Source organism: Pithys albifrons, chromosome 21 (assembly GCF_047495875.1).
Source record: "Pithys albifrons albifrons isolate INPA30051 chromosome 21, PitAlb_v1, whole genome shotgun sequence".
Lineage (NCBI taxonomy): Eukaryota > Metazoa > Chordata > Aves > Passeriformes > Thamnophilidae > Pithys > Pithys albifrons.
The window spans coordinates 8,016,686-8,031,153 of record NC_092478.1 but is presented as its reverse complement, the minus strand read 5'-3'; the positions used below and the strand labels follow the sequence as shown (position 1 = coordinate 8,031,153).

The 14,468-nt window shown below is 49.2% G+C and overlaps 1 protein-coding gene across 1 annotated transcript in view; it reads left to right on the top strand.

Moving 5' to 3' along the window:
* MED13 (mediator complex subunit 13) overlaps positions 1-14,468 on the top strand; it is a 55,166-nt gene that overhangs the window by 28,128 nt on the left and 12,570 nt on the right. The window contains exons 7-15 of the mRNA XM_071575349.1: positions 811-973; positions 1,274-1,384; positions 3,327-4,007; positions 7,745-7,961; positions 8,820-8,904; positions 11,405-11,526; positions 12,657-12,747; positions 12,924-13,138; positions 13,554-13,750. Of these exons, the coding sequence (XP_071431450.1) occupies positions 811-973; positions 1,274-1,384; positions 3,327-4,007; positions 7,745-7,961; positions 8,820-8,904; positions 11,405-11,526; positions 12,657-12,747; positions 12,924-13,138; positions 13,554-13,750 (1,882 nt within the window). The remainder of the gene's footprint in view (positions 1-810; positions 974-1,273; positions 1,385-3,326; positions 4,008-7,744; positions 7,962-8,819; positions 8,905-11,404; positions 11,527-12,656; positions 12,748-12,923; positions 13,139-13,553; positions 13,751-14,468) is intronic.

Genomic DNA, 14,468 nt, shown 5'->3' with positions numbered 1-14,468 from the left:
CTCCCCTGGCAGAGCTTAAGCCCTCTTGTTCTAAATAGATGTTCTCTGTGCAACTGACTTGTTATGGAAAGCCACCTTTGTTTAGCTCTTAGTTTGTTGTAGCAAACCCAGTTGGTGTTGTCCAGCTGTGGGCAAAATGAACTGGAGCCCTTGTGTGAGGTGCTGAGATTGGAGCTGCTGTGGCTGGTAGCCAGTCAGTCCTTCAGGTTTCTGGGGGGCAGTTTGGGATTCCCCCTCTGTGTTTGTTCTGCCATAGTTTTGTGAACCTTGGGCAGTCACTTTAGTGAGCAGGGTGATGTCCTGTCCCAGCCCAAGTGGCTCAGTTTCCAGTAAGGCTGTGTGCCCTCTGCCCTGGGTGTGAGCCCTGGGTCTGCTTATGGGAAACTGCCTTGGCTCAGGGCAGGCAACACTCATGGATAGTTTCAGGTGACTTACATAAGTTTTTTTGTGCACAAGAGGTTTTGTTTCTTTTCTCCCCAAAGATCTTCTGTTACCTAAGTCTGACCCTTTTTTAAATAATAGTGTTAGCTTTGCTCATGTTATTTGCTTTTTCAGGTCAGTAGTTTATTCAAAAATAAAGGGTAGCCAGCACAGTTATAAACATATATGGTGCCTTTTTTTAATTATGAGGGAACTGTCCTATAATAATCTGCTGCTACTCCTCAATTTTCTGTGTTTTTTTTTTCTTAACCTTGAGTCAAGAAGACACTTCTCCCTGCCATTGTTCCTGTGGTGACTGAACTGCAGCAGCAGTGGCAGTGAGTGCTTTGCCTCATTGCCTAAAGCTGTTCCTCTGGTGCTGCTTTTCAGTTGATGCTCAGTCTGCCCAGAAATGGGTGAAGTTTTCCTCGGTTTCGGATGGATTTATCTCTGACAGTACCAGCCACCACGGGGGCAAAATCCCCAGGAAGTTGGCCAACCAGGTGGTGGACAGAGTGTGGCAGGAGTGCAACATGAACAGAGCTCAGAACAAGTACGTACTCACCCCCTGAAACCAAACCCACCAGTGTCCTGTGTGTTCCTGGCACAAAGCAGCTCTGTTAAAGAGGCTGTAGAAGGTGCTTTACTCTTATAATAAACCATTTTAAAGGAGTTATTTTTTTCCTAGCTATTTAGGAGTGATTTATTTAGTTCTCAGTTAAATATGTCAGTAAAAGGCTATTCATAATTTCTTTGCTGAATCCTGTGTCACAAAACTGCTCTTGAGCTTTGCCAGAAGATAAGAAAGGAACATATGTTGATCCCAAATAACTCTCCTGGTATTGAATCCTAGGAGGAAGTATTCTGCTACATCAAATGGCTTGTGTGAGGAGGAGACAGCTGACAAGGTGGCATCCTGGGATTTTGTTGAAGCCACACAGAGGACAAATTGCAATTGTTCAAGGTACAGGACTTGGCAGAGCTGCAGCCCAGAGATGTTCCAGGAGATTGAAGTGCTCAGGAGAGGGCTCCTGATCACTCCTTCAGGAGTAATTAAGCAGTAGCTGCTTGTAGAAAAGCTGTAACAGAATTTGTATCTCCTCTCCTAAATGTCATTGTAGGTCTTGAAGCTCTGCCCAGTGAGTTAATGCAGAGGTTTGATTGGAGTGACTCATCTGAGCTGCCAGTGCAGGGACAGTTCCTGAGTCCTGGGCTGGGATTCCATATGTGGATGGGCAGTAACTATCTCATGGGCAACCCTCTCAGGCTGCAAGGGAAGGGGAATGCCTCTTTATTTGGATTTAAGCACCTTTACTAGAGGGCTGTGGCATTAGCCTTGAAGTCAGAAAGCTGTTTGTCAGGAGCAAGGGGGTTGTGTCTGATGAATGTGAGAGGAGAGCCAAGCCCTAAGTTTGGCCTGGCTGTTCCATGGGTGGCTGTGCAGAAATCTGCTGGTCTGAGGGGATGCCACTATGTGGGTTCTATATTAGCTGGGGGAAAAAGGGGTCAAAACCCAGGGGAAATCCAGAATTTGACTTTGTTTTTGTTATGGCTTTTTTTTTGAGCCTGCTAATGCTGCAATGCCACAGCCTGTTAATGCAGGTGCTTCAATAAATGGGAACATTCATTTCAGTGAAGTCTCCATGTCTGTACTTAGGGCACAATACTAATCTTTAGGTGACCGAAGTGTTGCAAAAGGTTTAAATGCTCTCTCTGACTTAATGTTACACTGATTGCCTTGCAATGAACATTAGTATCTTAAAAAAGAATTCACGTCTGGAGATGGAGCATTTTGCAAGAAATGCATTTTTTTCCTCTTCTATTGAAATGGTTGGTGCAAGTTCTGTGGAAATTCTTGTGTCCTGGGAAGGGCTGGGATGTGGGGAGGATTAAATACTCTGTTAAAGGAGAATTTAGCTCTGATAGCACTAGTTAGGAGAAAACAATCAATTAACTAGTTGAGGTGTGTATAAGAAATATGCAATTGCCTAAAAGAAACTGGAGAGACTTAAACCTCCTCATTGTTCCCTGTGTTTTGAATTCTAAGTGGTGAAAAACATGTGGATGTGTACGAGAGTTTAAGGTAAAAATAGATTTTGATACCTCTTACCTTCTATCCCTGCCTAATCCTGTTTTTTCAATACGAGTGCTTCTTAACTTTGCTAATGGAAGAGTGGCACAGAATATCCAGGCACTGAGGATGGGTGTGCAGCCCAATAGCTCAGTCATAAACATCTCATTCCAGACCTCAGTGCTGCATGTGCCTCATCCTGTCTGGAAAGTTGGCATCTTCAACTTCCAGATGAGATGTAAGCTCAAGTGCATTCACACTGTGCAAATCCAACTGCAGGAATGCAGTTTAGACAGTTTTTCTTTTTCCCACACTTGCTAAATTTGTAAACAACTACAAAAGCTTTGAAACAGCTTTTGTAGGGCTGAGCTTCTTGGTTCTTGATGTTAATTCTCAACTCCTTAACCCACTGATGCTTGGGCAGCACTATTGGTTGGTACTGGTGCCTGAATTCAGGGGCCATTCACTAATTCATGTGTTGTGCTACTGATTCATCAGTCTTGGCAGGAGTTAAAAGCGACGGCGTGTTCATGTGACAATCTATTTCTGTTAAAGCAGTTATAAAATGCTGTCTTCATTTTGAGGATTATGTGTGTGTTTGGCTCACAGGACAGATTTGATGGGGTTTGAAATGGTATTCTGAAGTCTTGCAGTGCTACTCCAGTCTCTCAGGTGATGGTCAGGACTAGGCAGCCTCACTTAGAGCAGCATCGGTTTCAGTGCTCTGTAATGGGCTGTTTAATGGCTTAGGAGCAGGTTCTTATCTAGTGAGGAGGAACACCACAGACATATTGGGAAGATTAATGTGAAGTCTTTTCCCATCTGAATTCTGTAGGCACAAGAATCTCAAGCCCAGGAGTTCCGGTCAGCAGGGACAGGCCCCCCCCGCGGGCCCGCAGGCGCCGGCCGCCCCCAAGCACAAGGCCAACGAGAAGCAGGACAAGGGGGACAAGCCCCAGAAACGCCCCCTGACCCCCTTCCACCACCGCGTGTCCCTCAGCGATGACGTGGCCATGGAGGCCGACTCGGCCGGGCAGAGGCTGGTGATGGCGGCGCCGGACGGGCCGGTGCGGTTCGCGGCCATCCGCGCGGCCGACGTGGCCAAGGCGCCGGCGCTGCACGGCACGGACATGGCCGGGTCGCCGCAGCCGCCGCCGCTCAGCCCCCACCCCTGCGACGGCGACGAGGCCGTGCCCAAGGCGCCCTCCACGCCCCAGAGCCAACACTTCTACCAGATGCCAACCCCGGACCCGCTGGTGCCCGCCAAGGCCATGGAGGACAGGCTGGATGGCCTGGCACAGCCCTTCCCCGCGCCCTTCCCCGAGGTCATCGAGCCCACCATGTACGTTGGCACTGCCGTGAACTTGGAGGAGGACGAGGCCGATGCTACTTGGAAGTATTACAAAGTTCCAAAGAAAAAGGATGTGGAGTTCTTGCCGCCTCAGCTTCCCAGTGATAAGCTGAGAGATGATCCAGTGCTGCCTGCTGGACAGGAAAACGTAACATCAGTTACAGAGTAAGTAGTGCTTGATACTGCAGTGGGGAGGGGGTTTGTCAGGGTGGGGGGCACTTAATTGGTGCTTAATGTGGGAGCAGCTCTGAGTACAAGGTGTGTTTGTGAAATGTGAGCTCAAAACACAGGAAAATCTGTAGCAAGACTTGCCAGCCTTTTCTGATTTCAACTCTGATTTAGCAGATAGCAATGACATTTATTTTTATATTGTAAAATTAATCTGTAGCAAAATTATACCTGTTTGGGACTTAGTCCCTTCTTCCCAACCCCTAAAAAAGAAATAACTTTTCATTTTAGTACTTGCTTCCTTCATTATTTAAAAAAACATGGGTGGTCTCAGCTGCAGACTATCCTGGTGATGGTGAAGTTGCTTCTCCCTCAGTTCTGCTCTTTGCTTCACTCAGAAGAGCTGGTGTTTAAATGAACCCTGAGGAAGCTCCTCTGCTTCCCTGGAAGATGTTCACTTTAAAATAGGCAGGAATCACTTTCTGATATTGGAAACTCCTGTTTGGAATAAGTGGCATAAACTGACATTCTTGCCCGTGGTACATTCTCTGTGTTGTGCAAAAGGCTTGAGGGTTTGAGGTTATTCAAAGAAAACAAATGTCTGGTGTGTCTGTTGTGAACTGCTCTGGGACCTCAGGTTGTGTGGGAAACCCTTGTTCATTAGGACATGAGAACATTTATTTATTTTATCTTTACGTAAAATAACATTGTATTGAAATCAAGTATGTGTAGTCTTTATTTAGAAATAGGGCTTTGTTGAATAAATAGCATTTATTTTGGAAAATTAAGTGTTATTGAGCACCAGCTTGTAAAAGGTTCTGCTCTGCTGCTGTTTGAATCAGGGTAAAGGAATTGGTCACCTTTTTTTGATACTAAGATTTAATAAATTATGGAATTCAGGGGCAATGGAGGAAGAGAGTAACACCAGTGGTTTTAGTGTTAAAACTTATGTTTGAGCTCTATTTTACTGCAGAATGGATGAACTTGTGTTTTCTTTAACTGGTAAAGCAAGAAGAAAGCCCCTCAAACCAGCACCCAAACACCCCAAACTATAAGACCAAAAAGCCTGACTCAAAACCTTTGGGTTGTGTGTCCTTTGCTGTTGCCCAGAGTAAAACTCTCCCTCTCCCCCACCTTCTCCAGCACTTGCCTGGGAGGCCACAGGGGTGGCAGTGGGAAGCTGCAGGTGCTGCCAGGGCTGTGGACAGGACTCTGGATTCCCAGGGCTGGGACTTGGATGCAGAGGTGACGAACTTGGGCTCTGGGCTGCGATTGAGGAATCAAAAAGTGCATCCGGGATTTCCCCCAAGCTCCTCTACCAACCCATTTGCTGTGGATTATTTTTGGTCCACGTGTTTTTATCCCTGTTAGACCAAAGGAGACTCTTCCTGTATCAATTATTGAGGGCCTTTGTGTTCTTTTTAGGAGGTGGTGTGTTTGATTTGTGGTAGGGAAGCTGAAGCAGCTCCTCCCGAGGCACAGACTAGGGCTGGTTGTGCCGACTGGGGCAGTGGTGGCAGCTCGAGGGGTGGCTGTGCTGGAGCTGTGACACACAGAGATGTGCAGGACAGCTGTGACACACAGAGATGTGACACACAGAGCTGTGCTGGAGCTGTGACACACAGAGCTGTGCTGGAGCTGTGACCCACAGAGCTGTGCTGGAGCTGTGACCCACAGAGCTATGCTGGAGCTGTGACACACAGAGCTGGAGCTGTGACACACAGAGATGTGACACACAGAGCTGTGCTGGAGCTGTGACACACAGAGCTGTGCTGGAGCTGTGACACACAGGACTGTGCTGGAGCTGTGACACACAGAGCTGGAGCTGTGACACACAGAGATGTGACACACAGAGCTGTGCTGGAGCTGTGACACACAGAGCTGTGCTGGAGCTGTGACACACAGGACTGTGCTGGAGCTGTGACACACAGGGCTGTGACACACAGGACTGTGCTGGAGCTGTGACACACAGAGCTGTGCTGGAGCTGTGACACACAGAGCTGGAGCTGTGACACGCAGAGCTGTGCTGGAGCTGTGACACACAGAGCTGGAGCTGTGACACGCAGAGCTGTGCTGGAGCTGTGACACACAGGACTGTGCTGGAGCTGTGACACACAGGGCTGTGACACACAGGACTGTGCTGGAGCTGTGACACACAGGGCCGTGCTGGAGCTGTGACACACAGGGCCGTGCTGGAGCTGTGACACACAGGGCTGTGCTGGAGCTGTGACACGCAGAGCTGTGCTGTTGCTGTGACACACAGAGCTGGAGCTGTGACACACAGGGCTGTGCTGGAGCTGTGACACGCAGAGCTGTGCTGGAGCTGTGACACGCAGAGCTGTGCTGGAGCTGTGACACACAGGACTGTGCTGGAGCTGTGACACACAGGGCTGTGACACACAGGACTGTGCTAGGGCTGTGACACACAGGACTGTGCTGGAGCTGTGATACACAGGGCTGTGCTGGAGCTGTGACACACAGGGCTGTGCTGGAGCTGTGTCTGTGCTTCTCTGCTTGTGCACAGCCCCTTAGACACATCCTGTGCCCACTGTGGAGAGTTTAGGTTAGTTAGTGCATGTCTCAGCTCTTCCAAGATGTGCATTTATAGGATTTTCAGTGCTGTTTTTTTTGCCCTGAATTCACATCAACCAAGCAGGTATTTCCCTTTCTTCTGTTCAAGACATGGTCTTCCCTTGTGTGGCTCCCAGTTTGTTTTAACAACGTAGCAAACAGTAGTTTTCCCCCCAGAATGTTTGTTCACTTCTCTTCCTTTGTGCTGGTCAAAAATACCAGAAAGTGCTACTTACCTGGAAAAAATACAGCAAAGGCACTTAATTCCTTGTTCTTAGAAAGTAGTTTCCATCTTGGTTGTGCCTTTTCTGATGGCACCTTTCGCAGGGTTTAGGAAAAAAAAGGTTTTATTGAGTATGGATGACCAGCTTGGATGGATTTGCCACTGGTGTTGGCTCTGAGGTGCTTTTTGATTTCTAGGAAGGGCCTGTGAAAAAGTAAAACTGTTCTCGTGTTCTTTCTCACACTGTGCAGTTGACAGAGATGTCCAGGAAAAACACAGCTCATAATCAGTATCTCTCTTTCCTGGTGCAAAGTTACATTTGTGAAACTAACAGTCCTGATAGAAAAAAAATTAATTTCTGTGTATTTACCAACTCAAGTTTTGGCTTAGAATGTTAAGAAAAGAAAAATGCTGATAAAGGCAAACGTGGGGTTTATTATTCTCATTAGTACATTAGGTCTTGGTGTGCTGGAAGCTTCCTTTGTATTGATCTGAGTGGTATAAATGTCACTAAACACAGAGCCACTGGTGTGCTTTAGTTGTGGTTATTGCTGGGGCTCTCTTTGGGAATGGCAGTGAGTAATTCTCCAACCTGCTGAGTTTCTTTTAGTGGATGTGGGTAGTTTAATACACTTGTACTTTATAATAAATGACAGGTCTGACCTGGGATAAATTCCTAATCTTTATGTGAACTGACAGTGCTGGAAGAGAGCTGGGCAGGATGAATCACAGTGCTGTGTCTGACGTGTGCAAGGAGGTGATTTTAAAGGACTAATGACTTCATCTTTATCCCAAAAAGTTCTGCGAGGCTGAGGTGGGAAGGAGGGAGGTGGGAAGGGAAGATGAGGTTGTTCTTGTGAAGGCTGTGTGATAGCAGAAATAACTCCATGTAAGAGATGTTAAATAATTATTTGGTGATTTTTCCTCTTCTTCTGTTCAGATTAATGGTGCAATGTAGGAAACCTCTGAAGGTTTCAGATGAATTGGTGCAACAGTATCAGAGTAAAAACCAATACCTGGCAGCTGTAGCAACAGAGGCTGACCAGGAACCTGAAATCGATCCTTATGCCTTTGTGGATGGGGATGTGGAATTCCTGTTTCCTGACAGTAAAAAGGAGAGGCAGAACATGGAGAGGGAGGCCGGGAAGAAACACAAGGTGAGTGAAAGAGCGAGGGCACAATCGGTGATGAGATTGAACCAGATTGTTTTAGGCACCAGGCACAACTGGAATCCATGTCTATTTGTTTGAAAGTAAATGTAAAAATGCTCTATTCTGGCAGAAGTGGTCAGTGGGATCAGGCACCTGTCTGCAGGTGCACCTGCCGTGTGTGACACGCTGGTGGTGCCACTGCAGAGGTCTGTGGGCTGCACTGGGAGGGCACTGCTAGATCATAACACAGATCACTCTGCCTCAGTGGCTTTGCTGTGGAAATAGGGGATGGCAGGTGCTTGGGGAGAGAGGAAGAACAAGCCCAGTGCTTTGCTCCTGAGTGGAAAGGTCTGGGGGTAGGTGAGGTGAGCCCTGACTTGTTGCCTGGACAGTGAATTGCAGTTTTTAAAATTTTTTTTGGCACTTTAGCACAGCTACACAAGACTTGTACTGAGAGCAAAAGTGCAGCCTACAGGAAGGGAGAAAATCTGTCTGCATTTGGGAGCTTGTGTATGAAACAGTTTGCTCCTTAGGCCTGTCTGTGGATGCCCTCCTGGCAGGAGTGCCACTCAGTACCTGTACAGTTAATGTGCAGCATTTGGTATCAATGGTTTTGCAAGGAGATGTGGCAAGAACCCACAAGTTGCTTTTTAGATTTATCCCAGCACAAACCCTGTGCTGTCTGTACCCTGAGCTTTGCTCTCCCTGAGCAAGTGCCAGTGCCAGACCCCCACAGTGCCCCTGGCTGAGCTCACAGGGGAGCAGGAACCAGAGACTTCCACGGGTACAGAATCCCCCAGGGACATGAAATCCCTCCCACGCCTCCAATTAATTTAAGCAAACTTTTGTCTCCTTTTTTAATAGGCTGAGGATGGTACATCCAGTGTTACAGTTTTATCCCATGAAGGAGAGGATGCAATGTCTCTGTTTAGTCCTTCTGTCAAACAAGGTAAAGAGGCTTTTTTCTCTCTCTTTTAATTGTGCTGTGTTAATGACATCTTGAATAGTCAATAGATTCCAATGGGCTGCTGAGTTTTGTGGTTTGTATTTGCCTGCCCCTTCAGTCTGCTTGGAACACTTCTTTGTTGCATCTTGCAAATAAATGTGGTTTTATTGTCCTCATTAGTAAATTACCTACTGTTGTGCTGCAATAAAAAAATCTAAATGTTATCAAGCCGAAGGGCCCTCACCTGTGTGTGAGCTGGGTGAGTGGGCCCATGGACACAGCACTCCTTTGCCCCTCCAGCTGTGCAGCAGCTCTCGGTGCAGGCGTTGCCAGCTGTGCTGTGCGTGACACTGGTGTCGGTGTCCTGTGCTGTGCCGTGTGTGACACTGGTGTCAGTGTCCTGTGCCGTGTGTGACACTGGTGTCGGTGTCCTGTTCTGTGCGTGACACTGGTGTCAGTGTCCTGTGCTGTGCTGTGTGTGACACTGGTGTCGGTGTCCTGTTCTGTGCTGTGTGTGACACTGGTGTCGGTGTCCTGTTCTGTGCTGTGCGTGACACTGGTGTCAGTGTCCTGTGCTGTGCTGTGTGTGACACTGGTGTCGGTGTCCTGTTCTGTGCTGTGTGTGACACTGGTGTCGGTGTCCTGTTCTGTGCTGTGTGTGACACTGGTGTCAGTGTCCTGTGCCGTGTGTGACACTGGTGTCGGTGTCCTGTTCTGTGCTGTGTGTGACACTGGTGTCAGTGTCCTGTGCCGTGTGTGACACTGGTGTCGGTGTCCTGTCCTGTGCCGTGTGTGACACTGGTGTCGGTGTCCTGTTCTGTGCTGTGTGTGACACTGGTGTCAGTGTCCTGTGCCGTGTGTGACACTGGTGTCGGTGTCCTGTGCTGTGCCGTGTGTGACACTGGTGTCGGTGTCCTGTTCTGTGCCGTGTGTGACACTGGTGTCGGTGTCCTGTGCTGTGCTGTGTGTGACACTGGTGTCGGTGTCCTGTGCTGTGCTGTGTGTGACACTGGTGTCAGTGTCCTGTGTTGTGCCGTGTGTGACAGTGGTGTCGGTGTCCCGTGCTGTGTGTGACACTGGTGTCAGTGTCCTGTCCCATCCCATGCTGTGTGTGACACTGGTGTCAGTGTCCTGTGCTGTGTGTGACACTGGTGTCAGTGTCCTGTCCTGTCCCGTGCTGTGTGTGACACCGGTGTCAGTGTCCTGTCCTGTCCCATGCTGTGTGTGACACTTGTGTCAGTGTCCCATCCCATGCTGTGCTGTGTGTGACACTGGTGTCAGTGTCCCGTGCTGTGCCGTGTGTGTCGCTGTGCCGTGTGTGACGCTGTGCCGTGTGTGTCGCTGTGCCCGTGTGTGTCGCTGTGCCGTGTGTGTCGCTGTGCCGTGTGTGTCGCTGTGCCCGTGTCCTGTGCTGTGCCGTGTGTGACGCTGTGCCGTGTGTGTCGCTGTGCCCGTGTGTGACGCTGTGCCCGTGTGTGTCGCTGTGCCGTGTGTGTCGCTGTGCCGTGTGTGTCGCTGTGCCCGTGTGTGACGCTGTGCCGTGTGTGTCGCTGTGCCGTGTGTGACGCTGTGCCCGTGTGTGACGCTGTGCCGTGTGTGTCGCTGTGCCGTGTGTGTCGCTGTGCCCGTGTGTGTCGCTGTGCCCGTGTCCTGTGCTGTGCCGTGTGTGTCGCTGTGCCGTGTGTGACGCTGTGCCCGTGTGTGACGCTGTGCCGTGTGTGTCGCTGTGCCGTGTGTGTCGCTGTGCCGTGTGTGACGCTGTGCCCGTGTCCTGTGCTGTGCCGTGTGTGACGCTGTGCCGTGTGTGACGCTGTGCCGTGTGTGTCGCTGTGCCGTGTGTGTCGCTGTGCCCGTGTCCTGTGCTGTGCCGTGTGTGACGCTGTGCCGTGTGTGACGCTGTGCCCGTGTGTGTCGCTGTGCCCGTGTGTGACGCTGTGCCGTGTGTGTCGCTGTGCCGTGTGTGACGCTGTGCCCGTGTGTGTCGCTGTGCCCGTGTGTGTCGCTGTGCCGTGTGTGACGCTGTGCCCGTGTGTGACGCTGTGCCGTGTGTGTCGCTGTGCCGTGTGTGACGCTGTGCCGTGTGTGACGCTGTGCCCGTGTGTGACGCTGTGCCGTGTGTGACGCTGTGCCCCGTGTGTGACGCTGTGCGCCGTGTGTGTCGCTGTGCCGTGTGTGACGCTGTGCCCGTGTGTGACGCTGTGCCCGTGTGTGTCGCTGTGCCCGTGTGTGACGCTGTGCCCGTGTGTGTCGCTGTGCCGTGTGTGACGCTGTGCCCCGTGTGTGACGCTGTGCCCGTGTGTGTCGCTGTGCCCGTGTGTGTCGCTGTGCCGTGTGTGACGCTGTGCCCATGTGTGACGCTGTGCCCCGTGTGTGTCACTGTGCCCGTGTGTGACGCTGTGCCCGTGTGTGTCGCTGTGCCCGTGTGTGTCGCTGTGCCGTGTGTGACGCTGTGCCGTGTGTGACGCTGTGCCCCGTGTGTGACGCTGTGCCCGTGTCCCCACAGATGCCCAGCGAGGCGCTGCCCACGCCCGCACTGCGTCCACCAGCCTGTTCCACGAGACAGACCTGGTGGTGTCCTACACCGACCTCGACAATCTCTTCAACTCCGACGAGGATGAACTCACAGTAAGGAACAAGTCTTGTCTTTTTGTGGTTTAGGGCTTGATTTCTCCTTTTTTCCCCCTGGCATTCGTAGGAGAGGTTGCAAAACACGGGTGTAAACAAGTGCTGTGGCTGCTCAGTGCAGACGTTCTGTTCTGGTTGACTCACACAGTCGGATTTTTGATGCAAACAACCTTTTGATCTTATTTCCTTACAATCCACACAGTACATGCTGCAGGAATGTACCTATAGTTATAACTACAGATTCAGCAGGTCCTAGTGCTCTTTTCCTGTGGCCTGGGTTCTGTTTAACTGGTTAATCAAGGTAATGCTGAAACAAACGGCAACTTCTGAGAGAGAAAAGGCATTTAAACATGTGTCACTGTGCCAAATAAGCTGCTTCACTGCAGCAGCTATTATCTTGGAGCAGTTTCTCTTGCAGTCTCTGATGGCTCTGAATCCATTATCTTTCCAGTTTCTATTTCAATACAGTTTGTAATCAGTTGTCTTTCTGAACTGTGCTTTGCTCCACGCTTAATCCTAAATCCCCTTACCCAGACAAAATGCCCATCAACTTTAATGGGAGCTGCAGCTGAGTAAGGGCTGAGGGATCTTAAAGCCATCAAAGGTCATCAGTATCTAAAGGAAGTATGTTTGCTCTTACACATTATATTCTGTAGACATTAGTACTGTCTAAACATGCTAAACTATGTCTCTTGTTCTTTTAGTTCCAACAGTTTTTCTCCCCTGTATCTCTTGCTCCAGGAGTTGTTTCTCTGTCTGTTCTGTTCCTGTTGGTAACACCAGTGATGTTAGCAGAGCTCTGGGGGGATGTGTGGTTTGTTCTGGCAGGCTGTGGGCAGCTCTGTTTAGCTTTTTGCTGTCTGTTCATGTGCTGAGAGTTATTTTATAGCTGTTTTTTCACTTTAATGACACCATGATCTGATGGGAGAACTGTCTCTGGGTTACAAGTGCTAAGGGAGGACAAGTGTAACCCCAACCTCTGGCACTGGGCTTCTGATTTGTTTTAATTTCCCTAAACATTCTACAAAGTCTCAGCTGTGTGTGTGCACTGCAGGTGCAATTTCCTGTTAGCAGGAAACATGAACACATGAGCATGTCTGAAGTGATTTCATTGCAATGTTCTCCCTTAGCCTGGATCTAAACGGACAGGGAATGGCGCCGATGACAAATCCAACTGCAAAGAGGCAAAGGCAGGAAACCTGGACCCACTGTCATGCATAAGTAAGCTTTGTTTGTGGGGTTTTTTCCTAAAGGGAATACTAGCTCTAAACATTGGACTCTAATGTGTTGTGGGAATTTGGAAATGTACCCTTTGTTTGCCCTTCTGAAATTCTGAGACACAGGAAACACTTCAGAATGTTTTCATGCTCTAAAGTCACCTTCTCATCTGCAATTAGGCACTGCAGATCTCCATAAGATGTATCCAACTCCACCTTCATTGGAACAGCACATTATGGGGTTTTCTCCCATGAACATGAACAATAAGGAATATGGCAGCATGGACACTACACTTGGAGGAACAGTACTTGAAGGGAACAGCTCCACGGTGGGGGCTCAGTTCAGGATTGAAGTGGATGAGGGTTTCTGCAGCCCCAAACCTGCTGAGATCAAGGTGGGTAGTGCTGATAGTCCTGGGCAATGCTTGTAATGACTATTGTGCAGCTGAAATCTGAGTAGGAATGCTGGGAAATTAAATACTATTTGGAACTTGTCCTGCTTTATACTGGGGGAGGTAATACTCTTTCTAGTATGTTACATCTTAAGGACGAGTGGAACATAAAGAGCCATCAGTCAGCTGCAGAAATGCCTTTCAGGCCCTGCAGTTCACTGTTTTCCTGTGCTGTACAGGGCCCTGTGGAGGCCCATGGCTGTGAATGTGTGCACACATCTCAGCTGAGTCTTGCAGCTGTGCCAGGACTTTGTGTGAAAGAGCTACTGCTTGAACTTGGCCATGAGCTTGGGGAAGCAGTTGAATTGCTGAAGTGATCTGATTTATACACTAATGCTTGCCCGTGTCTGACTTCCAGGACTATTCTTATGTTTATAAACCTGAGAACTGCCAGGCTCTGGTGGGCTGTTCCATGTTTGCACCACTGAAGACACTCCCCAGCCAGTGTCTCCCTCCCATCAAACTGCCAGAGGAATGCATCTACCGCCAGAGCTGGGCTGTGGGGAAGCTGGACCTGCTCCCTCCGGGCCCTGCCATGCCGTTCATCAAAGATGGGTATGACCTGTGCTGTGGGCTCTGGGCCACCCTGGGGGAAGTACCACAGAATACTTATTTTGGAAATCAGTAGTGAGAAGACCCTGAGATTAACTCAGTTGGTTAAAACTTGGTTGTAATAATGCCAAGGTCATGGGTTCAACCCCCTGTGTGCGCCATTGACTTAAGAGCTGGACTCAATGGTCCTTGTAGGTCCCTTCCAATTCAGAATAGTCTGTGATTCTGTGATTCTTCCACCAAGTGTTTGTAGACACACCGTGTTCACACAACTGACAAGGGTCTTTAAAGAGATCCTTATGGTTAAACCTGCTGTAAGAGACTTCTTCTCAAATAGCTTCTTAACTGTACATACATTTTATTCCTTTAAAGGTTTCTTGGGGAAGCTTAATGGTGCAAGTCCAGGTTTAATATGTAATGAAGTTGGTAACAATCAAGATAAATGTAAACCTGGGACTTTCTGCAGTGGTGTAGTAGGGACTGTTAGGGCTTAGCAGGTGGTGCTACTCCTTCTGAAATTATTTGCTAAAGTAACAACCATCTCAGCTGTGCTGGGACTGGGAAAACATTCCCTCTGGGTGCAAGCTGTGCCCTGTGAGCCTGTGTGTGGTCACAGCTTTCCACAGGCATTTCTGTGCCCACACTGGGTAGGGAGGGTCTTGTTGGCAGCTCTTCTTGAGGAAAAGACTCATTCCTCTTTCTCTCCTGCATTGGTAGCTGG